The following is a 26,298-nucleotide window of genomic DNA, read 5'->3' as shown; positions in this document are numbered from 1 at the left end:
CACACAGCTTAAGAAACTGAACATTAGTAAGAGTTGGAGTCTCCTATGTATCCCACCCTATCTTTCTCTCTCTCTCTCCAGATTTTGATCTTTATCATCCCTGTGCATTTCTTTATATTTTTAATACAAATATATGCATTCTTAATATATGTATTTTTGTGTTTTAAAAAATCTTTCTTTCAGTTTTTTGTCTTTTTAAGTAGGCTCCACAACCAGCATGGAGCTCAGTGCAGGGCTTGACCCCATGACTTTGAGATCAAGACCTGAGCTACAATCAAGAGTCGGATGCTTAACCAACTGAGCCACCCAGGTGCCCCTAAAAATCTATTCTTTACTTAAAATTTCCTAAAATTTGGGTTATATATATTCATAGTAAAGTTTACTCAACTACAATTAAAAAAAAAAACAACATATGTCACACAGAAGTATTTATGATTTACTGAGATTGAGAAATTAGAAATGGATCAAAGTTACAATGTTGAGAAAAGGAGGTTTTATTATCTTAACTTGACCATAAATTATAATTTTTATAAAAGTTATATAAATGCAAGCTGATCATCTTTAAAGTCTCAAAGAGCCAAATACAAATAAAGCACAGAAAATTAATTTAAAAAGTTCTGACATAATTCTTCCACGTTATATGTAATCATAGGAAGAATCATTGCAATAATTACCCAACGTAATATTAAAGGTAACAAAAGAGATGTTTGGTCTTAAATGTAAATTCAAATGTATAGTATATCTATAATAATAGATCAAAGCGAAAGTGTATCTGCAATTTCTAACAGTAATAAACATGTTAGTTTGCAAATACTGTATTCTTCAATGAAATAAGAAAGCAGATCAAGGATAAAATGTTGGATAGTCTTATCAACCAGGCCACCTTTCCGGACAGTTTTTCAGGGTAGTGTTCTACACATGTAACTGAACTGTTTGTTATTATTCTAAAGCCAGTACTTTATTTGCAGTCTGCACATCAAAATGTAACAAATAATTATTCATCAGGATTGGTAGGAATACCAAGTATTATTTCACAACTGCCACTATGTGTTTCTTCTTCTCTGACACAATTGATACAGATCCAGGCTTGCTATGTTTGAGACGATTCACCTCCCTAGAAATAAAATAAACATAATTAAACGTAAGCAAGTTTATGAGAAATCACCTTAACCAAAGAAAGCTTTCTTAGAAAAACCACAGTCTTTTCTTTCACTAGAAAACTCCTTATTGGGGCGCCTGGGTGGCTCAGTTGGTTAAGCGACTGCCTTCGGCTCAGGTCATGATCCTGGAGTCCCTGAATTGAGTCCCGCATCGGCTCCCTGCTCAGCAGGGAGTCTGCTTCTCCCTCTGACCCTCCCCCCTCTCATGTGCTCTCTCTCTCTCAAATAAATAAACAAAATCTTTAAAAAAAAAAAAAAGAAAACTCCTTATTAAAAAAGAAGTTTTCACAAGGAGATTGGGTAAAAAGTAGCTAGAGATCAACTTTGTTTAACTTATTTGCTTCTTCTCTTATCACATAACAATGTCCTATTACAAAGAGAAGAACATTCTACTGGGAAAATGGTAGTGAGAGCTCTGTCTTAGATCCAAAATTCTATGATGAATAAAAATTTTTCTAACATGTTTCAAGAAATGGATGTTATGAGTTCTTTGCATTCTTTAACTTGGAAAATATACAATACCTCTTAATTCCATTAGAAATCATTTTTTAAAACATTATTTACAATAGTTTTTTTTAGTATGAGCAGAAATGTTTTCTTATTTTGATTGAATTCATCTTTACTGGTTGCCCTTTAAACATAATCTCAAAAAATAGGTAATGGAAATTCCCAGATAATCATTGCTTCCCCTTCAGGGAGTATCCAAAAACATCTCTACTGTGTAACAGCACATAAACTATTCCCTCAAAAGGCAGGTTTTTGTTTATTTCCAGTGAGCTAAGAGAAGTTAGAAAAGGGTACTCAGAGAGAATCAAATGCCCCAAATCATACTTCCGCCGGCGAGCTTCCTTCATGATGCGCTGTTCCTGGATCTGGCTGTAGATAGATTTTGGTAGATGCCGGTGACGAGCAATGCGTTTTATATGAGGATGATGTTGAAATTTCTCCTTCAACTTCTGGTTATAATCTTTGGCTGCTTTTTCTCGTGATGTAAGCTGGAAAAATGCATTTTGATATTTCAATGAATGGTTTGTTCTTTTTCTTCATATAACAAAGCTAGGAAGCACCGTTTGTCCCAAAAACTAAACTTCTAGGACATGCAACCAAAATGGCCAACGTAATTCTACCCTTTACAAGGTTATGTGAGTCATATCTCTGCAAACACTGAATTTCCTTTTAGGCTGTATGCCCCCATGTAGATAGATGCCACCAAGTTAAAATATCAGTGCTGAGGTAGTAGGGCTATGTGGACCACTGAATCAGACCTTTTCTGGGCATAAATAACAGAGAAAAAGCTCCTAAAATAATCCCTCAACATTTTTCCATAAAAATAACTACTCAAACTGAAAACAAAAAGTGTTCAATTCTGTAATGACAAGGTCTTGTTTAACAAATGTTAAAGATGATATGATTTAGAGGAACTTGTAATGATGAACTGAAACCCAGGCATAGTGTAATACTTACCAATCATTAAGCCTAAAATAAAATTGTCTTTAATTACTGTTTATCATATCTTGATTTTCTTACTGGGGCTAAGTAGAAAATAACTCACATTTAACCTTTCCTTTTTAAACTCAGTATTTGTTGCTGATATAAACACTCATATTTGATACGTCTCACGTTTCTGCTATGTTTTTGATGTTTTTCTAAATGTCTCATATTTCTGCTATGAAACATGAGACATTTAGGATAACACCAAAAGAAAAACCAACCATAACCCCAACCCAGACGTAGCCAGCCAATGATAATATGTGTTATATCTTCACTGAATCTTTTTTATACCCCTAAGCTTTCTGTAATTTTTTTTTAAGTTAGTGTTCCACAGTTTTTGAAATTAAAAGACCTCCCAGGCACTTGCAGCCTTTGATGTGCCGGATTACTATTCCTTTAACAGAAGAAACAGGTATTCTCAGTTCTAACCTTCTAGTCTCTCTCTACACCTTCTCTCCTTATCTCAAGAAAAACACAAAGAATCAAGAAGGCTCAAATATTATCAAACATTTTAATTAACAAAGGCCCCTGAAGGTGCCTGTGACATGAAAAAAGCAAATCTCAATACAGATTTGTCTATTTTGTGCTAACTTATTTCTTTTTATCACAACTATGCCAGTTTGATCAAAATACTTAAAAGTACTTCAAATAAATTCTTTACAATATAATAATACCCACTAAATTAGAAACTAGTTTTATGATAATGAAAGAAAACGAGTTCTCTTACCACACCCAATTTTTCAGAAGCATTAGCTTTCCATAGACGAATGTTCATTTCATCAGATCCACACATAATATATTTGCTGTCAGAAGTCCATTTTACACAGATAACATGTTGCATTCTCTTTGTGTGATAGACTTCCCTAAAGAAGAGGAATTAAGTTAAAATTAGGATTTTGATACAGATTTTCTTTAACCATTGCCCATCAAGTATCAGGATAGCACTTCTGAGTCTGAAGAGAGTATAAAAGGGAAATTCAAATTAATTTTAACATATTTTTATTGAACCAAACTAACAAGGTTCTATGCTAAACCCTGGGGACTTAAAAAAATTCCTGACCTCAGAGAAATTACAATTCAATAAGAAAAATAAACAAACTAAGCAAAACCAGATGCCCAGGATAAAGTTCACAAAATTACTGAAGGCATATAACACAAAATATGTTGAAGCTAGAGTAATTTTTTAACAATAAGAAATAGATTGTCTCCTCCCTCCAAATCAATACAGGTCAATAATCAATTTTTTTTTTTCATTTTACTGGAGAATAAAATAAATGTAATAGCATTCAAAGAGCACATCCTGATATGTTGATCCTAATGTCTGATTTTTGTTTCAGTCAAATTGTTTTAAAAAGCTTGCTTAATTAAAGTGAGAGTTGATGATTTACATGTGTGAACAGAAAGGGAAGGCTACAGAAGTATCTGATGAGTTAAGAATCATTTTATAAATGGAAATGTAAAATATCGTACCTATTTGGAAAGGCTGTGAAACATGTTAAGTGAATTCACAGAAGATACTATATTGGGAAAGTGTTAAGAAGAGCATTAAAAAACAAGTAAAAGACGGGGTCAGGAAAAATAGAGACTTTTGGAGAAATGAACTTTCCATATCTGGGTTAGATGATTCAAAATGTAGACTCGAGAGAAAGGAAACGAGCCTGGCCACTCTGCACAGTAAAAGAAAACCCACACATGATGACCAGATCAAAAAGAATTTGGATTTATAAAAAATATCTGAGATACACTCACGAAACTAGTCTTTTACACTGTTTCTAACGGATATGTTTCGAGCTCTTGAGTGAACACGTAGAGAAACCCTAAGAAATGTATTTCTAAAAGGTGAAGGATGGTTAGAAAGAACATCAACTATTAAAATAAAAACATGATAGACTGCATTTTTCCCCCTCTCAATTCTCTGCTTTTACAAGTTTCATTTCTTATAATCTCTACCTATTTAAGCGGCCCTTCTTTTCTTTAGCAATATAATGTATGTATGTATGTATTTAAAAAGATTTTATTTATTTGTCAGAGAGAGAGAGAAAGAGAGAGAACACAAGCAGGGGGAATAGCAGGCAGGGGGAGAAGCAGGCTCCTCAACAAAGCAAGGAGCCTGATGCAAGACTTGATCAGAGGACCCTGGGACCATGACCTAGGCCAAAGGCAAACCCTTAACCAACTTAGCCACCCAGGCATCCCATAATGAATTTAAATGACAGGAAATTCGGGGTGCCTGGATGGCTCTGTTGGTTAAGTGTCTGCCTTTGGCTCAGGTCATAATCTCAGGGTCCCGGGATGGAATCCTATGGCGGATTCCCTGCTCAGTGGGTAGCCTACTTTTCCCTCTCCCTCTGCAGCTCCCCCTGCTTGTGCTTGCTTGCATGCTCTCTCTCTCAAATACATAAAATCTTAAAAAAAAAAAAAAAACCAAATGATAGGAAATTCATCAGGCTTTAACCATTAAAAATAATCTGTTGATATATGAAACCAGTCAAATCCAATGGTTAGTTCCTTAACCAAAACAGAGCCTCCTTAATGGTAAACTATGCAGAGTTCTTAACTTCTAGATATGTTTATACGCATTAAAGATTTACAAAAGCGGGGCGCCTGGGTGGCTCAGTCGGTTGAGCGGCTGCCTTCGGCTCAGGTCATGATCCCAGGGTCCTGGGATTGAGCCCCGCGTCGGGCTCCCTGCTCATCTGGGAGCCTGCTTCTCCCTCTCCCACTCTCCCTGCTTGTGTTCCCTCTCTCGCTGTGTCTCTCTCTGTCAAATAAATAAAATCTTTAAAAAAAAAAAAAAAAGATTTACAACAGCTCACTAAAAGTTATACTATTAGGAGATACCTTTTAAAAACTTAAACTCTTGACTACACAATCAAATTATTCCATGTGAATGCAAGTAATTTACTAGTTTGCTTAGTAAATATTGAATGAAATAGCAATTAAAGTCTAATTTCATTTTTTTAAGCTCTCAAATCAGTAACTTTATTATTTTTTCATTATGTTCGGTTAGCCACCATATAGTACACATCATTAGCTTTTGATGTAGTGTTCAACGATTCATTAGTTGTGTATTATAACACCCAGTACTCGTCACAATATGTGCCTTCCTTAATACCCATCGCCCCGCTACCCCATCCCCCCATACCCCTCCCTTCTGAAACCCTTGGTTTGTTTCCCGGAGTCCATAGTCTCTCATGGTTTGTCTCCCTCTCTGATTTCCCCCCTCTTCAGTTTTCTCTCCCTTCCCCTATGGTCCTCTGTGCTACTTCTTATGTTCCACATATGAATGAAACCATATGATAATTATCTTTCTCTACTTGACTTATTTCACTTAGCATAATTCCCTCCAGTTCCATCCATGTCGATGCAAGTGGTGTGTATTCATCCTTTCTGATGGCTGAGTAATATTCCATTGCATATATGGACCACATCTTCTTTATCCATTCATCTGTTGAAGGGCATCTCGGCTCCTTCCACAGTTTGGCTATTGCGGACATTGCTGCTATGAACATTGGGGGTGCATGTGCCCCTTCTTTCCACTACATCTGTATGTTTGGGGTAAGTATCTAGTAGTGCAATTGCTGGGTCATAGGGTAGCTCTATTTTTAACTTTTTGAGGAAACTCCATACTGTTTTCTAATTTCAAATACTGACTTATTGTAGTTTTTAATAATCTATTAAAAATTTACTTTAAAAATACATTTTACCATTTTAAAGTCTTTCAAAGAAAAACAGTTTAAAAATAAAGATTATTCAAAGCACTGGCTGTGCTATTTGACGTTTGTAATGAACTAGAGCAGACCACAGAACAAACCAGAACTACCTGTTAAGCAGATGAAGGCAAAGATCAGAGGAAATACCACTCGTATCTAAACCCAATCACAAGTGCCATATACCACCGCTGTGATATACAAAGTTAGTCCCACCATATACACATAACCAAACAACCTTTCAAAAAAGGTAAATGATGATCAAGACAAGAAAACATCAAAAAGAAAAAATAGTTTACTGGTAGTCACATACCTGCTTCTACTTTTGTCCACAGGAAAGATACGAATAGATTTATCAAAACTAGCGGACACAAACTCTTTCCCAGTGGGAGAATAATCCACATCAAGCACCGCAGACACGTGATCCATATGTACCATTACAGGAGTGTCCAGTGCACGCATATCAAAAGTATACAAGCTGTAAATGAAATTTTGATTACTCCATACAAATTTCTATAAAGAAACATATGCAGTACTAAGAGACACTAGGGAAATTAAGACCATTAGCTAAATAATGCACACCTAAATATACAGCTTTTTTACATAGCAGCAAGGGATAGGGAAAAATATTACCAGCTTTTATTATTCCTTAAGATTACACTTACACACTTTCATCCTCATTGTAGAAAATGTGAAACTTTCAAAAAAGTACAGAGTACAAAGCTTACCTTCAATTCCACCACCCAGAGAAACAACAGTTAGTGCAGTATAATCACTTCTAATCTTTTCACTATGCTAATATTTAAATATATACTTTTAACAAAATTTGTAACATTGTATAAAGTTCTGTATTCTGATATTTCATGTAGCATATTATAAACACTTATGGCTGCATACTTAAATGAGTTAAAATAACTTATAAATTATTTAAAAATTTATTTATTTATAATTTATTAATAAAAATTTCCAACTTTCAATTTTAAATAATTCTTAAATTAAATTCCAGTATTTGAATTTTTGAAATTCAATCTTTAACTGAATGGGACAAATTCAATTAAATCTGGACAAATTCCTGCAAGTAAATTACTAAGTCCAAAAGCATGAGAATTTTTAAGGTTTTTGAGTTGACAAGTCATTTCCAACAAAGTTCCACTCTACAAAAGTGACTATGGCTTTTCAAAGGGTGTATTAAAATTAGAAAGCTATACTTTGTGCACAGCTGGTAAAAAAAAAAATGAGTTCATTATTTTCAAGATTTAAAAATTCTTTTTTTTTTTTAAGATTTTATTTATTTATTTGACAGAGAGATATAGAGAGAGCACAAGTAGGCAGAGAGGTAGGCAGAGGGAGAGGGAGACGCACACTCTCCGCTGAGCAGGGAGCCCGATGCGGGACTCAATCCCAGGACCCTAGGATCATGACCTGAGCCGAAGGCAGCCACTTAACCAACTAAGCCACCCAGGTGCCCCAAGATTTAAAAATTCTTAATCAACAGCTAAAATAATAATGTTTCAAATGAACCAATGTGCATAACCGACAACAGTAACACATCATTACTGTAATCAAGTTCCTAACATTACAACACTTCAAAATGCTAAGATTACTGAGCAAAAGTTTGAGGAGAAACCAGGTATCTACATAATTTCAAGGTATCTCTCCAAAGATTAGTGTTAATTACAAAAGGAAAAAAAAAATTGTAACTTTACAGTGCAGAAACTTGGCAGATACCACCTTAACTAAGTGATCAAGATTAACACCACCAGTAGTAAGTGACATCATGTACCCCTGAAGTGATGAGCCAAGAAGGGCACATCTGTATTGTGGTATTCTTGCAAAAATTGTATAATCTCAATCTAATAATGAGAAAACATCAGTTTAGGCCAAATTAAGGGCAGTCTACAAGGTAAACTAACAAGTAAATCCTTTTCAAAAGTACTAAGGTCATCAAAAACAAGGGAAGATTGAGCAACAGTCACCGACTGAGCAGACTAAGGAGACATGACAATTAAATGCAACGTGGAATCCTGTGTTGGATTCTAGAATGGACAAAGAACATTAATGGAAAGACTGGTGATGGAGTAAAGTCTGTAGTTTAGTTAATCAATGTCAAATGTATTGTACCAATGTTAATCTCTTGTTTTGCTGATTGAACTATGGTTACATAAGATGTTAACCTTGGGGGAAGCTGGCTGACAGATATTATTTTTGCATCTTTTCAATAAGCCTAAAAAAATGTTTAAAAAATTGACCTAACACTTAAAGAATACTTTTTCACATCATTACTATGAAAAATCACTCATGGTATTGGTAAAATATCCCAAATGACACAAAATTCTCAAGAGACAAGTCACTGTTGGTGGTGGTGTTTAAATCTCCCAACATACCACAGGATGGTTAGCCAATGTCATACTGATCTTTGAGGTTAAACTTCTGAGTTGACAACTGCTTTATATTCATTGTCTAGAACAGTGGTTCTCAACCAGGTTTTCTTTGTTTTAGCACACTGTGATTTGTTAGTAAATTCTGTTAATCTCTACACAAGAAAAAGGTTAAGAACTTATTCAAAATCTAAGTAAATCAACCCATTTGAATAGAAAATGTTTACATAACAAAGTTTCAAGTTACAGGAGTCTTTAGGGATTATCTATTTCAACCCTATTATCTTACTGATGATGAAACTATGGCATGGAGTTAGTTTACATGACTAAGTCCAAATTTTTACAGCGGTTACTTGGGTGGGGTTTAAATTCAGAATGATTAGATTATTTGGTGGGCAATAAAAGAAAATACAAAAAACCATAGACTACCAAGGCAAGATCACTTTCAAGTAAGAGCAATTACGGTAGTCTAACAGCCTTCTTACAAGGGATGTGCTTTTTGTTTCAGGTGTCATATGAAATTCTTCCCAAGGCAAGAACTGAGAAATCCCAGAGATACTCTGTAAAAAGGTATCTTGCCAAAAGAGCTAATTAGAACAAACTTTAGAAACCTTAATAAGGTTGGTCAGCAAAACACTATTTTATTACCTTTAACTGGAATAAGGCCATTTAATTTCTAACCGTTCATAAAGACTTAAAGGCCTTCAACTAATTTGGTTGGATATTACCACCTAATGAGAATCCAACTGAGCATAAGTAAAGAAAGTCATAACAGATGTTTTTAGTTGGTACCACTAAAACATCATGTAATAAATCCTATTTCTGAGCTAATTTATGTTTTCATAAGTAATGACAGTGAAAAGAACAAAGAATTTAAATGCTGAAGATCTAAAGTTCAATCCAGTGACAAACTTTCACCTTCTCAAAAAAATATGTATTAAGAATCTACCATATGCATTGTACTACAACAAATGCTTTGGATTAAAGAAAAGGTAAGACACTCTTTCCTCCCTAGGGGATTAAACTCCCAGCTTTAACACCCTCATGTCTAAAAAGGGGATAACATACATGTCCTCCTATCTACCTTACAGGGATACTGAGAAGATAAAATAAGACAGCCAATGTGAAATGCCTCAACAAGTTTTAAGGCAATATATAAGGGATCATAAAATTCCATCTAGGTCAAAAATGTAAGGCTGCTAAGTAAGTCACTTTGCACGGAGTCTATAAACATTAAGGTAAAAATTGAAACTTTATTTTTCCTTTTGTCTTACTGAAGTTAATAGTGATGCTGATAACATGACTATATGAATATCAGCTATGTGAAGAACTACACATTTGGTAGGCAAATATTTTTAGTTTCTATTAAAACATGTATGGTTCAGTCATTATTTATATGGTACAGAGATCAGCCAACTTTTTCTGTGAAGGGCCACATAATAAATAGTTTTTAGCTTTGTGGGCCATGTGGTCTCTGTTGCAACCACTCAACTCAGGCAAGATAGCACAAAAGCAGCCATATTCAACATATAAATGTGTATCATTATATTCCAATAACTATGTACAAAAACAGGCAGCAGATAGGATTTGGTCCATGGGTTGTAGATTACTGTCTCTGGTCTATATCACTTTGAAAACTGAGAATATTTTTCTAAGAAGCTCTTCTCCAATTTGGGAAATACATTTACTTTAGTAAAACAAGTGACAATTTTCTGATATTTGAAGGACTATTACCTACGAAAACATATTAGTAAGATTTATACAACTGAGCCACTTCACATAGAAACAAGTAAGTTTTAAAAAGAAGAAAACTTGGGGCGCCTGGGTGGCTCAGTCGTTAAGCGTCTGCCTTCGGCTCAGGTCATGATCCCAGGGTCCTGGGATCGAGCTCCGCATCGGGCTCCCTGCTCAGCGGGAAGTCTGCTTCTCCCTCTCCCACTCCCCCTGCCTGTGTTCCCTCTCTCGCTGTGTTCTCTCTGTCAAATAAATAAAATCTTAAAAAAAAAAAAAAAAAAAGAAGAAAACTTACTTGTAATCTTCATTTGCTGCAGTAAAAATGAAAGCTTCCATAGGGTTCCAACAAATTGTATTTGTTCTCATCTCTAAGATGACCTGAGAAAGGAAAAATACACTAACCCATTACCATGAAATCAATTCCCTCTCAAATGGATAAGTCTCCCACTTCATTTCCTTTCCTTTTTTCTTAATTGATTTAAGCAAATATTTAGTAAACACCTCTTACGTGCAAAGTATTCAGTTCGGTGCAACAGGAAAAGAAATCAATCAATCATTGTTTCCAGAGTACACAGGCTAAATAGTAAATACTGAAAAGTACAAAAATGCTTAATAAATGGTCCTTCAACCACGAATAACTTGTAGTGTAGTGAGAAAAATGAGACATATGTAAGAAAAGTTAAAATACAAACAAACAGTAAATGATTAAGTATCAAATTGGGGGCAAAATTAACAGTGATTTTAGGGTTAAAGAAGAGAAGAAAGGTTTCAAAAAAGACAAGCATGATTTGAGCTGGCCTGGGAAGGACCAGCATATTAGTGTTCTCAGCAAGAACACTACTGGCATTTTGAGTAGAATAATCTTTTGTTTTGTGTAACTGTCCACTGTAGATGTTTAGCCTCTCAGGCACATGTCCACTAAAGGCTAGTCTCTAAAACGTCTCTCCCACATTTCTAAAAATATACCCCTTGTTGAGAACTAATAAGTGTAGGAGAGAAAAGATAGAAGATACAACGACAGCCTACTATATAGAATAAAGAAATGAGAGAAAATAGTATCTCTACCTCCATCAAGGCGACTCGCATGTGACAAACCCTATTTAAATTTTGTCTTACTGACTGAAACAAATGTATCAATGGAATGCAAACTGGGACCAGATCTGGAAGGCCTTGAAAGCCAGGCTATAGTTCTTTTCTTCAACTAAAAGTAATGGAGCACCATTCAAAACAGAAAATGTAAGGGCAGAGGGGGCAGAAACTACTATTTATTAAGCTAGATTTCATCTTAGCATTCGGCTAAGTGGTTAAAATATCATGTTTTATTCTCACCAATGTGCTGGAAAGTAATTATTAATATTTTACAGGAGAAACACAGATTAAGTTGCCTGCTTAAGGTCTAACACCAAAGTTCATGCAAGATTTGCCCACTATACCATGTGAATGAGTAAAATGATTAAAATGGTACTTTGGAAAGATCATCATTTTTATGTAGTTCAAACCTCAATGAATATACTCTACTTCTAATATTTTCGAATTTACCACATGTAGTAAAAATGGTTTAGAAACAACAAAAATCTTAAAAGCATTTCGTTCACATGTGGACTATCACAATGGACTTGTGGCACATGAGTGGTGTCCAGGCCCTTTTGCACTCTGAGTTGGAGCACTTGAAATCAACTTTATACCCTTTCACTTACAGGGGCACTCCTCTCTTTACTGACCATACATCTGTCCCTCTTGAGAGTCAGCTTAAGGTTGTTTCAGCTTTGGTATCTGAGTCCTGGAATGACTGCCTTAAAACTGCTGGGAGATGTGTCACCTTGAACAAGATAGTGCCTATCTAAACAAAACGGCAACAACAGTATCCATTAGCATGTAATTAAACAAAGCTGGTTATGGGAATCCATTACAAAACATTCTACAACAGAATACTGTATGTGTCTTTTGAAAACCATGGGGTGTGAAGTAATGGGATTCAATACTTAAGAACTCTGAGCTCAGTAAGTACCAATTTTGGTGCCTAAAATTTACTGGCATTATGGAAGATAGGCAGTTGACTAGGATATAGAACTTAGTGAAGATTTAAGGGTCTCGAAAAAGCAACAATGAGATGAGAGAATGCCATTATAATCACTTTGGCTTCTAAGAACAAGCCTGTGAAAATATTTAATTCTGAAAAAAACATTTGCTCCATATTTTTTTGTCACTCACTTCATAGAGGAATGCATTAACAATTGTACTTGAAACTCACCTTTTTCAGGGGAGTAGATTGCCTCATATCATATAGTACTATATTCCTGTCAGAAGCACAACTTCCCAAGAGGAATGTCTAAAAATAATAATCATCAGTTAAAAGCCAGGCTTGGCAGCAAACCCTGTCCATTCAAAGAACAAATGCTTCACATGCCCTTATTGTTTATGTTTAAGATACAAAGTTATAATAATATCAAAGCCCATTTTTAAGATAGAACAATGAATCACTCATAAACTCAGCAACCTAAGTCAAGTATTTTCATTGCTAAATGCCCATGAGTGTATTTTACATGTCAGTGATGGGAGTGTTCAGATAATTCAGTGTTCTTTTTATAACAGAACATATCCTATTTATCCATTCTTTTTTTTTTTTTTTTTAAGATTTTATTTATTTGAGAGAGAGGGAAAGATAGAGAGTGAGAGAGCACAAGCAGGGCCAGGGACAGAGGGAGAAGGAGACTCCCCACTGACCGGGGAGCCAGACATGGGGCTCGATCCCAGGACACCGGGATCATGACCTGACCCAAAGGCAGACACTCAACAGCTGAGCCACCCAGGTGCCCCTTCAACTTAACAATCTTCAACTTAAACAATCCTAGTTTTCAGTATTATCACGAACACTTCAACAAACATTTTCATAAATTCAAATCTTCTTTTTCTAAGGATAAAATTTCAGTAATGGATTACGGAGTCAAAAGTATGAACAATTTTATGGCTTTGATATTTAGGACCAATTGTTTTCCAAGGAGCTGTATCAATATACACTGCAGTGTGGAAATATGTCAGTTTTACTGTAACCGGAAGCATTAAGCAGTGGCATTTAAAAGTTCATATCTGTACAGAAATATTTTCTAATCATATAAACTATTGATTTTTAATAGTTAAACATTTCCTCATGCTCATTACCTTTGTATAAACTAAGCCTGTTCTTTGTCCAACTGTTTAATTGCTGCATGTATAAACTAATTTTTAGTTACCAAGAGATTATGTTAGATGGTGTAAGAAAATATCCTGATATCTAAGTTTTACACTCTCAGAGACCCAAAGCTGGTAAAAGAGAAAAAAGATTAAGTCAAAGTAGCAGGGTATAAAATTGTTTGTATGAACTATTGGAACAGGAGGTGCTGCAGTTTGACATGAGTTTGGCCTTGTGGTGCTGCTTAGAGGTCAGCCAGTCAGACGGCACCCTTCCTGCCCCCAGCACATACCTACCTTCAAGTATTTAATTTACTTTTAAGTCAGTTATAGTGTCCAAGAGGCTGATATAAATAACCCCTGGCTTTATGTTAAAACAAGCCCTCTACCTACCAGTAGGACCTGAGTCCTACCATACCTCCTCACTCATGGTTCCTGACACTTCTAACTCCTGGCTTCTGCCTATGACTTCCTACTGCAAGTGTAGGAAGAAGAGTTATCTACTACATGGCTGTATGGCCAGCTAACTACTACTGTATGTGTGTACACAGTCCAAATAAAACATCATAAAGCTAATGCTACAATCATGATCTCTTGTCCAGTCCTTTCCAAAACCTTCCTTTTTGGGGTGCCTGGGTGGTTCCCTGGGTGGTTCAGTCAGTTTAAGCATCTGCCTTCAGCTCAGGTCATGATCCCAGGTCCTGGGATTGAGCCCCGCATTGGGCTTCCTGCTCGCATCGGGCGGGCTCCTGCTCAGCAGGAAGTCTGCTTCTCTCTCTCTCCCTCTTCTTCTGCCCCCCCCCCATGCTCTTTCTCTCTCCCCCAAATAATAAATTCTTTAGAAAAAACAAAAACAAAACAAAACCCAAAACCTTCATTTTTAAATCACTTCCTCTGAGACTTTCCCCTAGTTAGTGACTCCTCTCAATCTTTCTTGGTTTCTCATTATGCCACCTCAAAGTCTGACTAGGTTCCATTTCTAAAAATAAAGACTTTAATCTGAGCAAAGCAAAAGATTCTGCCTAGACTGAAAGCCGACTTTTACACTATAAAATGTGGCAATGCTCAGCATAAAACTTTTGGCTTTACCAAAATTGTAGGCTTCAGTATTTTAACAGAAAATTAATTATTCATGATTAGAGGAAACAAATACACTCCCCATTTGTTCACAGCAACATGCCCTTCCCATTAAGTTTAATATAGGATAAGAGACATGCACACCATTTGTTTTTACCACTCAGTTCATAAGGGTAATAATAATAATAATAAAAACCCATAGAGCTTAACAAATATAGTTGTTATACAGGCAAGTTTGAAAAACATGGTCACTAGGTCATCACTAATAACTAATTATGATTTTTGGAATTTTTTTTTTTTTTTTAAGATTTTATTTATTTATTTGAGAGAGAAAGAATGAGAGAGAGCGAGTACATGAGAGGGGGGTGGGTCAGAGGGAGAAGCAGACTCCCTGCCGAGCAGGGAGCCCGATGCGGGACTCGATCCAGGGACTCCAGGATCATGACCTGAGCCGAAGGCAGTTGCTTAACCAACTGAGCCACCCAGGCGCCCGATTTTTGGAATTTTAGTATATGTGCTGCCAAAGCGAGCACTATGATTTTTGGAATTAACCATCAGCTCTTCTGACACAGGTGTTCACCAAAATAGAGAAGCAAAATACTGTTTATCCCTCAGAGAAGTAGGAATCAAATTCTCTCTGTTCTGTTTATTTTTTTAATAGTAATAACATCATCCTAAATTTGGGTAGCATCTTTAAAAAATATTCACATAAAATTCATCACGTTTTACCCTCATGACAAACGTATAAAGTACACTGGAAGATTTATTTAATCTCATTTTAAAAATAAAGAAGCGGGGCACCTGGGTGGCTCAGTCGTTAAGCGTCTGCCTTCAGCTCGGGTCATGATCCCAGGGTCCTGGGATCGAGCCCCACATCGGGCTCCCTACTCTGCAGGAAGCCTACTTCTCACTCTCCCACTCCCCCTGCTTGTGTTTCCCTCTCTCGCTGTCTCTCTCTCTCTCTGTCAAATAAAATCTTTAAAAAAAAAAAAATAAATAAAAAAATAAAGAAGCAAATATAGAGAAGTGTGACTTGTATAAGGTCACTGCCAAGGTACACTGGCAGAAAATACAGTTCCAGTTTAGCTCCACCCAAGTAGGACACAAAATGTTCCTACAAATTGCTTGTGTTTGTAGCCTGCTTCTGCCTAGGGTCACCTTGGCCTGGCTCTGCTTAGCTGGCTTGCCCCTGCCCCCCATGCCATATCTCACTTCTACAATCAAAAGGTGATGGAGGATGGAGTGAGGAAGATACAGTAAAGATACTCTAGACCAAGGGTCAGCAAACTTTTTCTGTAAAGGACCAAAGAGTAAATATTTTAGACTTTGTGGGCCATTATGCTGTCATAGTACAAAGGCAGCTACAAACAGTATATAAATGAAAGGACATGGCTGTGTTCTAGTAAAAATGTGATTTATAAAAACAGGCAGTGGGCTCACGAACCAGTTTGCCAACCCCTGCTCTTGACCTATAGCCCCTCCCAGAAGTGTGCAGGTAGGTATGTGCTGGGGGCAAGAAGGATGCCGTCTGACCTCTCAGCAGCACAAGGCCAAAGTCACATCAAACTGCAGCACCTCATGTTCCAATACTTCATATAAACAATTTTATACCCTGCTACTTTGACTTAACTTTTTTCCCCTTTTATCAGCTTGGGTCTCTGAGAGTGCAAAACTTACATATCAGGATATTCTCTTATACCATCTGACATCATAATCTCTTGATAACTTTGAAGATTAGTTTATACATGCAGCAATTTCCTTTTCTTTCTGCAGGAAGAGGCATCTCTACGGAGTCTTTTGGACAATGAGTTCATCTATTGTTATGTATTCAGAAATAGCTCAGGGAAAGGTCTTTTTTTTTTTTTAATTTTTTTATTTTTAAAGATTTTTATTTATTTATTTGACAGAGAGAGAGATAGCGAGAGCAGGAACACAAGCAGGGGGAGTGGGAAAGGGAGAAGCAGGCTTCCCGCCGAGCAGGGACCCTAATGTGGGGCTCGGTCCCAGGACCCTGGGATCATGACCTGAGCCGAAGGCAGACGCTTAATGACTGAGCCACCCAGGCGCCCGGGAAAGGTCTTAAGTAAGGGCTAGCTTAGCCTTTAGGGCAGCCTCCTTTCCTAAATTCAGACCTCAATAAACAATAAGTAGAGTTTAATCTCCAACTCTTCCCTCAGACCTCGAAGGACTTAGGAATCACCATATCAGACATCTGAGCAAAGAAAAATATAACTATCATCATGCAGTATAGTAGTAATCGTGCATATTATTATAGATCTTTAGTGCCCTTGTCACTTACAAGTAATTAAAGAAAACAATGCTCAATGTCTCTTCTGACCTCGATGAGAGTTAAGAAATGAACATCTCCCCAAACATACAATGATGCAATCTGTGGAACATGAGCACTGAAGGCATGAGTAAAACCGTTCACAGTACAGTATTTGCTTGACTTCTACTCCTAAGAGCACATGCACACACCTTCCTTTAATGCTACGTAACACTGGTACATGGGGCTAAACTGTGCGCAAACATGTCAAGATTGACCAAAGGTGTCAGAACTCAGATATACTCTGGAAAACTAACCAAATGTCAGAAGCCCACTAAAATTTAAACAAATTCTTATATCATACACTCAAAACCTTCCTAAACAGGGCGCCTGGGTGGCTCAGTCGTTAAGTGTCTGCCTTCGGCTCAGGTCATGATCCCAGGATCCTGGGATCGAGCCCCGCATCGGGCTGCCTGCTCCGCGGGAAGCCTGCTTTTCCCTCTCCCCCTCCCCCTGCTTGTGTTCCCTCTCTCACTGTCTCTCTCTCTCTGTTGAAAAATAAATAAAATCTTTAAAAAAAAAAAAAAAAAAAAGCTTCCTAAACAGAGCTGAAATTATTAAAGAAACAACAAGCAGAAGTATTTCAAAAAGCAGCATTACCTCAATTGGGTTAAATTTAACACTACTTATACTGTCGAATCCCCAGGTCATTGAACATACAGGACTTGTTCTTTGTTCATCCCAAATGTCCACTTGCTGTCCACATGTGACAAAAACAGCTTCTTTCCAGTGATGATCAATTCCCGTATACACTGTCTTTAAGAGCAAAGATGTTGTTTTAGATGGGTCTTTCTATCATTAATATTTCAAATCTGCATATTTTAAATATATTTACCCACACTCTCATTTTTTTAAGAAAATCCCTGTTTACAAAGAAACTCCTTTGAAGCCTTTACTTAAAGACTCAGTAGAGCATACGACTCTTGATCTCGGGGTCGTGAGTTCAAGCCCCACACTAGGCGTGGAACCTACTTAAAAAATGAAAAAAAAAATAAAGGAGAGATGAACCATGAGAGACTATGGACTCTGAAAAACAAACTGAGGGTTCTAGAGGGGAGGGGGGTGGGGGGATGGGTTAGCCTGGTGATGGGTATTAAAGAGGGCACGTTCTGCATGGAGCACTGAGTGTTACACGCAAACAACGAATCATGGAACACTACATCAAAAACTAATGATGTAACGTATGGGGATTAACATAACATAATAAAATAAAATATATACTCATAAAAAATAAATAAAGGATAAAACAGTACGATAAAAAGTAATGATTCCTATCACACATTCTAGGAATAAAGAAAACTGTTAACATGGATGTATTTAAGTTTGAATACATATCTGAAGTAATCCCTAAATCATCACTGGGTATTCAAGGATCTTGCAAACAATTAATGAAATGCAGAAGTAAGGTCTAAAACACTCAGTTCCACATTTAACATATGAAGTACTGATTCCAGGACAAAAACACCAAAACCAACAACTGGATTAAAATTTAGGGGGAGAAATAAACCTGGCAAAGATGGATGCTAATACTGTTAAAATCTCATAAATTTGGTATTATCCATTTAAAAGATGTGATTGATCTATTCAGGGCCAGATTAAAATCTGTCTTTATACTATGTGGTAAAAAATGTTTGCAAAGCAAATTAAAGGGAACTATTTAGCCAACACTTTAGGCTTTTAAGAACTCTTAGCAGCATCCGCAGGCTTCCAATTATATTTTCTATTCATGAAAGCAAGTCTGACAAACTTTTCCACGGTAAGAATTAATCCCCATTACCACAGATATAGGGGTAAGACGAAATATTTCAAAAATATTTGGAGCTCCTAGAGAGAAGACATTTTCAAGAATGAAGCCAATTTTGTTTTAGGAATTACTACTTTTTTTACCACCTACAAATTATTTCCATCTTATACTCATGCCCCACCTCCATGTGCCTTTAAAAACATTTACAATTTCTTGAAATCTGAAAAGCAGAACTTAAATATATACCAACATAATACTAAAATGATGAACTGATTTTAAAAATGCATTTTTTAAAGATTAAATCTAACTTTAGAAGTTTGCTTGATATCAAAATGTAAGCATTATGAAACATGGGTAAAGGCCATATGATCTGAATTACACTTAAGCTATAATTAACCATATCATCTGATTTGCAGAATAATGTTCTAAGAAATGTAAATGCGATTTATACAAATAGCATCATATTATAATACCTCTTCGTTGCCTAAAGGGTTCTTTCAAGTAAGAAATTCTGAGCTTTGTGTAAGATCTATAATAATATAAATCAGAGAGAAGCCGAAGCATTATTTTTCTTATAGATTTCCTCCCATGGACTTACCATAGGAAATATTTCATTGAATCCTCCAGCTAAACACAGAAACTGAACCCAGTAAAACGAACACCAAAGACCCGTTCAAATTCTTTAGCTGCAAAACACCTTAACTGCATTAAATATTGCTGAAAATAGGTCAATTATTGCAGCCTAAAGTCTCATTTACATCTTTTTTTTTTAATTAAATTCTGAAATAATTTTAAGAGAAGAATTTTAATAGACAAAGTACAGGTCAATTTATTTCCGTACCTTTCCTAATATTGTATGCAATGGTTCCTCCTCTTCTCCATAGCTCGGTCCATCCATTTTCCACTGCTTCACAGTTTTGTCATCACCAACCTCGAAACATTAATGATTCAGATGATAATGAACTACTGTTATTAACTGTAAACTTGATAACATATATATCAAATTATAAACATCTCTAATTTAAAAAATACACATCCCATATCCTTCCAGTACTGTATTTGTTGATGCATTTATGTCCCACCATGTTAAGTACGGTATAGTATAGATTTGTGACAAATACACAGGGTAGATAAAATTAAAAATAAGATAGTGTAAGTCAAGCAAAAGGAGAGTAGAAACAAAGGTCATGAATATTGCAAGAAATTGCATACTGTGATAAGGATGGCATTTCAAATTAGGGGAAAAAGTGGATTATAATAAAATGGTATTATGATATCAAGTTAGTCATTTAAAAAGTTTGAAGCAATCTGATACCTGACATAAATATAAAATTCCACATAATTTTAAATGTAAAAAATTAAATACAAAACATAAAAATAGTAGGCAGAAGTCATTTTCATTGCCATGGGTAAAGCCCTTCTTTGCATGATATAAGACTCCAAAACTATTAAGTCAGTGTTTTCAAACTGTGAAATGCAGACCTCTGAAGGACCCTGAGAATTTTCCAGGGGTCCATGAGGTCAAAACTATTTTCATAATGTTGTAAAGACATCATTTGCCTTTTCACTGAACTGACAGTTGCAGCAGATGGTAAAAAAGCCATGGTGGGTAGGACTGTTGGCACCTGAGCCCAAATCAAGGCAAGGTAACAAACAATGGTAGTTTAGACTTGGGCATGTGGCAGATACATTCAAGATATTAGGTGAAATAAGCTGCAAAACAGAATGCACAATATAACTTAGTTTAGGGTTAAAAACATAAAATAATCATATACAGGGTACGAACAATTGTATATATACACCAAACCACTAGTTTTAACTGAAAGTAGAAATATAGATCAAAACATATGAAAGGATAGACACCAAACTGCCAACAGTGGTAAACTGAAAGATGAGAATCACAGGACCTTTAACTTTCTATTTTTTACAGGTCTATATTCCTAAAATATTTCTTTCAGTCTTCATCCTCATCATCCTTTCTAGAAGTTCACACAACCAATGATCCTTTCCTCCTGGGACATAAAGCTCGTTTACAGGGTCTTCTAGCTCTGGCTACTCCCAGAGTTTTCCTACTTCCTAGGAGCAGGTATTCCCCAAGGCTATTTCTTTGACATTTCTGGATTTTTACATTTTCCCTGTCACTTTCCCCCAATGATGCCATACCATGGCTTCAATCATTATTCCTGTACTGATGATACCAAGTTTAGTTCTGACTTCCTCAACTCCAGACCTACATCTGTAAGGGTCTGATAGACCTCTTCACTCAGATAGCCCACTGTAGTCCAGTTCATCATACCATATCCTTCCCATTCCCTCTCTCCTCTAAAGTTTCTGACGCTCTTGACTTCCCCATTTCTGGAAGGAAAAGGAATCTTCCTATATACCCCTCAGTTGCCACGCCTGTCACACCTCCAAAATGTTTCTAAACCTAACAACTACTTTCCACGGTTTTCCCTCCCTAGCACAGATTCATTATTGCTTACCCAAATTACTAAAACAGCCTCCAAACTGATCACTTACTGCTGTCAAATTAATTACCCCAAAGCACAGCTTAGATTCTTTCATTCCTGTTACAAAACTTTCAATGAACTTGAGCAGGTATTTGCACACCAATGTTTATAGCAGCATTATTCATAAAAGCAGAAAGGTGGAGACAAATGTCCACTGACGGATGAATGGATAAACAAAACATATGTATGTACAATTAGAGTATTATTCAACCATAAAAAGAAAGAAATTCTGACAGCTGCTACAACATGGCAGATGCACAGAAAAAGAAAGTGAAACAGTGGTTACAAAGGGTTGGGGGCAGATGGGAATAAGGAGTTACTGTTTAATGGACATGAGTTTCAGTTTGGGAAGATGAAAAAGTGGTGACAGTCACACAATAATGTGAATGTGCTTAATGCCACTGAAATGTACACTTAAAAATTATTAAAATGGTAAACTGTACATTCTGTATACATTACTACACACACAAATACTTCAAAAATTTACTACTATCTGACAAAGTACAAATTACTCATCTCCAACACTGAAAATCTTCCAGAGTAAACAACCTTTCTAGCCTTGCCTTGCATTAATCCCACTTCTCAGTGTTCTACAGAATATTAATTCGATAACATGTTAAGTATTTATTTAAAAAAATCAAGAAGTATGAAGAAGGCTGGAGTATATAAAGAAAACCAGGACTTTTCAAGGCTTTAAGAAGTGATTTTGGGTTGTGAAACTCCAAAACTTGGAACAAATAAATGAATTCAGAAAACATTAGCTCAGTCTTACACATGTTGAAAAGAGTTAATGACTTAATTGCATTATACTTACAGTAAAAAAAGAAGTCCCACAAAAGCGAGTACATATTCCTCGTACAAAACCTTCATGTGCTTGTATTGTACGGTTACATTTTCGTTTAGTCAAGTTCCAAATTCTAACCTATGGTAAAGCATACCAGGAAATTTTAGTGAACTATAAACATAAAATGTTCAGGCGCAGGAGTACTACGTTCCAAGAAAAATAAATTCACACTGAAAGGGCTATGACTCACTCTACCAGATTGCTAAAAACAAAATCCTCTAGTTTAAAATACTGCGCTGCATATGGATAGTGTATCAACAAGCAAAAAATTCAATCTGTTAAGTACTCTGTTGATACTAGTTTAAAGTGTTTCAAAGCTTTTTCTTGCCAGAGTGGAAATAAGTGTTGAATCATTAATAACATCCTCTGTGGGGAAAAAAAAAAAACCTCACCAATACCTTTACTACTGTAAACATGCTTGAGCCTTCAGCTCAATTAAGCCTTCAGCTGCTATGTTTCTAATTTCTGAGGCTTAGATGAGAAACTACTGTAGTTTGTAATTCAAACAGAATTCATTCTTGAGAATTAATAGAAAACAGGACATAGAAAAATGAAATCAAATCAATTAAAATCCACAGTAACGCAAAACTAAAGAACATTTGCAACACAACTATTTTTAGTTTAAAATAGCAATGTTTAGAATGACACTTGCCTCTCCATCACATGCCCCAGACAGGACAGTAGCCAGGCTCTTTGGATGCTTTGCCAAGCAATTGACTCCATCTCGGTGACCATCCAGAGAAGCAAGGAATGGTTTTGCAAATACCCGTTCCAGTTTGGTAGCATTTAAAGCTCTTACGTATTCTCGTGGGACCTCAAAAGGATGTAAGGTAGGATCATAATTTCTTGGAACTGAAATAAAAATGTTCTCCTCTTAATAAAATAAAATAATTAGATTTTAATATTTCCTGTGGTCTTCCTCAGCTAATTATTCAATTTGTTACCCAATAAGCCTTTGTTAGGAACACTGTTCTATGCCTACACTGTGAAAAATACAAAAGCAGATGACGTTTTACTCAGAAACCTTTCCAAAACTACCGGAAAATCATGGAATGCATACATCTTGCAAAATAATTAGACCCTACATATAACCTCAGCTTTTCCTTTTACATGTCTGACTATTCTTTAACTGGATTGTAAAGCCTTCATGGGCAGGGCTTTCACCACATTCTTCACTTTACTACTTATGCCTAGCACAGTGCTTGGTACAAAACAAATATATGACAAATATTTACTCAACCGAACTCTAAGCTCCTTTTGAGGCAGGGAACACTTAATCTCCAGTGCTAGTCACTATACTGATAGGCATACACTGTTGTGACTATGATTATAGTTACTTTTTATTGAGCATTTCACACATTTGTTTACTTATTTAAAAAAGTTTACCATGTCCCAGGCACTGTTCCAAATACTGTGTATTAATCACTTAATCTCCACAGCACCCTATGGGGTAAGTTCTATTACTATTTCCCATTTTATAGCTGGGAAATTGAGGCACGGAGAGGTAACTTGCCTATGAAGTGATAAAGCCAGGATTCAAAACCAAAGCAGTCTGGCTTCAGAATCCATGTTCTATTAACTATTATGCTATGCTGCCAAACATGTTGTCTCAGTTAACAGTTGTGCTCAGGAAATATTTCTAAGCACACATGTCTAAAAAACCCTTAATGTTTAAAAAGTAAATGCATTTTCTTACCCGACATCTTCACCTTGCTGTCTTTTAATCCTCTAACTCCCTATTAATGGTACTATATCCAACATTCAATCAAAATTTACAAGGGGGTGCCTGGGTGGCTCAGTTGGTTAAACGACTGCCTTCGGCTCAGGTCATGATCCTGGAGTCCCTGGATCGAGTCCCGCATCGGGCTCCCTGCTCGGCAGGGAGTCTGCTTCTCCCTCTGACCCTCTCCCCTCTCATGTGCTCTCTCTCTCATTCTCTCTCTCTCTCAAATAAATAAATAAATAAATCTTTAAAAAAAAAATTTACAAGGAAATAACACCTAAACACCTAAACAAGAATGAAAGAATAAAAACAGGTAACAAATGGAGCGCCTGGGTGGCTTATTTGGTTAAGCAGCTGACTACTGATTTCGGCTCAGGTCATAATCTTGGGGTCCTGGGATTGAGGCGCGCGTTGGGCTCTGCACTCAGAGGGGAGTTGGCTTGAGATTCTTTCTCTCTCTCAAATAAATAAATAAATAAATATCTTTAAAAAGGGGGGGGGGTAACAAATGTCTTCCTTGATTTATGTTTTACAGAGCTCCTAAACTTCTATTTTTCCATTTTGCTATTAAAACTTCCATCAAAGGTGCTGGGTGGCTCAGTCAGCTAAACGTCTGCCTTCAGCTCAGGTCATGATCTCAGAGTCCTGGGAATGAGCCCTGGGACAGGCTCCCTGCTCAGCGGGGAGTCTGCTTCTCCTTCTCCCTCTGTCCCTCCCCCTGCTCATGCTTGCTTTCTCTCAAATAAATAAATAAATAAAATTTAAAAAAAAACCCCACTTCCATCAGAAACTATAAAGAAATAGGAAGATATAGAAAATAAGACACTCAATAACATCAGATGACGAATAATCTCCTAACATGGAGAGTCTACGACCAGCCACTCACTCATTCCTTCCTTCAGACATTTATAAAGCAACCACTATGTGCCAGGTGTTGTCTAGACACAGTGGATATAGAAACAAATTCTTCCCTTCTACACAAGCTCAGTCTGATGGAAAGGACTAATAACCAAAATAATCATGAGACAATGCGATACACACTCTGACGTTAGTACAAAAATGTGATCAAAGCACAGAAGAAGGGTGCTTTAAATGGCTGGGGGGGGGCAACTACAGGGAATAAATATGCAAAGATAATTGTTCAGAGGAAGGAGCTAAATTGAGTAAGGGTGTGTGCCACAGGACATCTGAAAGAGAAATGTCTGAAATGCACTCAGATCTCTAAGGGTAAATGTAAGTTACTTGCAAAGAAAGTAGTAACTAGGGAAATTAGAGAGGAAGATGGGACCAGAGGTTCAAGAAGCAGGGATGATGTCAGGTCCAAACGGCATAACCTAATTTGCATTTTAGAAATATTACTATCTTGTTACCTAACCTGTAAACATCTTGTGAACAGAGGCCACATATTTACCTCTCAGCATTACTCATATATATGTGGATAATCTCTACTACTCAATCAAAATACTGAAATATCCGAGCCTCATCTTCTATGGCTTATCCCCCTTACTCAAACTCCGAAGACATGGCCCTTCTCTTATGCTTTATCTTTATTCCTGCCTTAAGGCCTTTGTTATTCTCTTTTCAGACATGGGTAGTCCCTCGTCATTTAGATATTATGATCTATAAATGATAAGCAGTCAGGATGCTAATGGGGGAACAGACCAGTAAATAAGAATAATAAATAAGACCAATAAATAAGACTTATTAATTTCATTGTAGCCATTTTCCCAATCAGACTTCTGCACAAGAGTTTAGAAAATCGATGGCTTTACCGTTTCACCTTTTCTCTTGCCACATTTAGAAGGACGTAACTTAAAGAAGTAAAGTGGCCAAAAGTTCGAGAGGTTTAAAGAAGCCTGTTAAATCCTTGAATTCACGAGTTTGGCTTTCACGTTCCACTTCTCAACAACTGGAATCTGAGAAAAATCAGAGAGCAGCAGCTGGAAAGGGGAAGGCGGAAGCATTCCAGGTATGACCAACCTTCCCCCTTACCACTAGAAAAAGTTCTTCAAAAACGGCCTTGAAGAGAAGTTACCTGCTACCCAGTCCCGCAACGTCCTTATCTGTACAAAGTCAGCCTCGGCAAAAGGGAACAGGGAAAGAACCAGACTGGAGCGCCAGTGTGCCCCCAGCTTTGCTCCGGGGACGCTGAGGCCACACTCAAGGCGGGCAGACTCCCTAATAACTTGTCTCACCTCTTTGTAAGTCCAGCTTGGTTTCGCGGACATAGTTGTCCGGGTTCCGGCTCAGCATCTTCACCTTCATTTTGGCGGCTAGTTATCCCAGACCACCCAAGCCTTTCCTCCGAATTCGGGTTACCCCCGCCTCCTCAGGCACATGCTACTTCCGCTTCAATACTACTTCCTGTCATGTGACTTCCACGGTGTGGAAGCCAGCCGCCTCAGCAGGACCCTGCGGCGCTCCGTAGTTCTG

The 26,298-nt window shown here is 36.8% G+C and overlaps 1 protein-coding gene across 1 annotated transcript; it reads right to left on the bottom strand.

Annotated features, from left to right (window-relative positions):
* Positions 1-421: 421 nt before the first annotated feature.
* DCAF13 (DDB1 and CUL4 associated factor 13) lies at positions 422-26,258 on the bottom strand. The gene is made up of 11 exons (XM_021688294.1): positions 26,061-26,258; positions 22,795-22,994; positions 22,113-22,220; positions 19,630-19,719; positions 17,645-17,800; positions 12,725-12,802; positions 10,769-10,851; positions 6,675-6,839; positions 3,379-3,514; positions 1,992-2,155; positions 422-1,114 (listed from the first exon to the last, which is right to left on the bottom strand). The coding sequence occupies exons 1-11, from the start codon at positions 26,128-26,130 to the stop codon at positions 1,027-1,029; spliced, it is 1,338 nt and encodes a 445-aa protein (XP_021543969.1). The 5' UTR covers positions 26,131-26,258; the 3' UTR covers positions 422-1,026.
* Between the last annotated feature and the right edge of the window lie 40 nt (positions 26,259-26,298).

The sequence above is a fragment of the Neomonachus schauinslandi genome, chromosome 4 (assembly GCF_002201575.2).
Source record: "Neomonachus schauinslandi chromosome 4, ASM220157v2, whole genome shotgun sequence".
Classification (NCBI taxonomy): Eukaryota; Metazoa; Chordata; class Mammalia; order Carnivora; family Phocidae; genus Neomonachus; species Neomonachus schauinslandi.
Note: the sequence above shows the minus strand (reverse complement) of the source record. Positions and strands in the feature narration are given on the sequence as shown.

Bases quoted from the DNA above. Each gene is read 5' to 3' on its own strand.
- DCAF13 (XM_021688294.1), bottom strand. From the start codon at position 26,130: ATGAAGGTGAAGATGCTGAGCCGGAACCCGGACAACTATGTCCGCGAA. The intron at 6,840-10,768 runs GTAAGTTTTCTT...TTTCATTTACAG, and splicing joins GCAGCAAATGAAGATTACAA to CTTGTATACTTTTGATATGC. The intron at 3,515-6,674 runs GTATGTGACTAC...CCTCTTCTTTAG, and splicing joins GTGGACAAAAGTAGAAGCAG to GGAAGTCTATCACACAAAGA.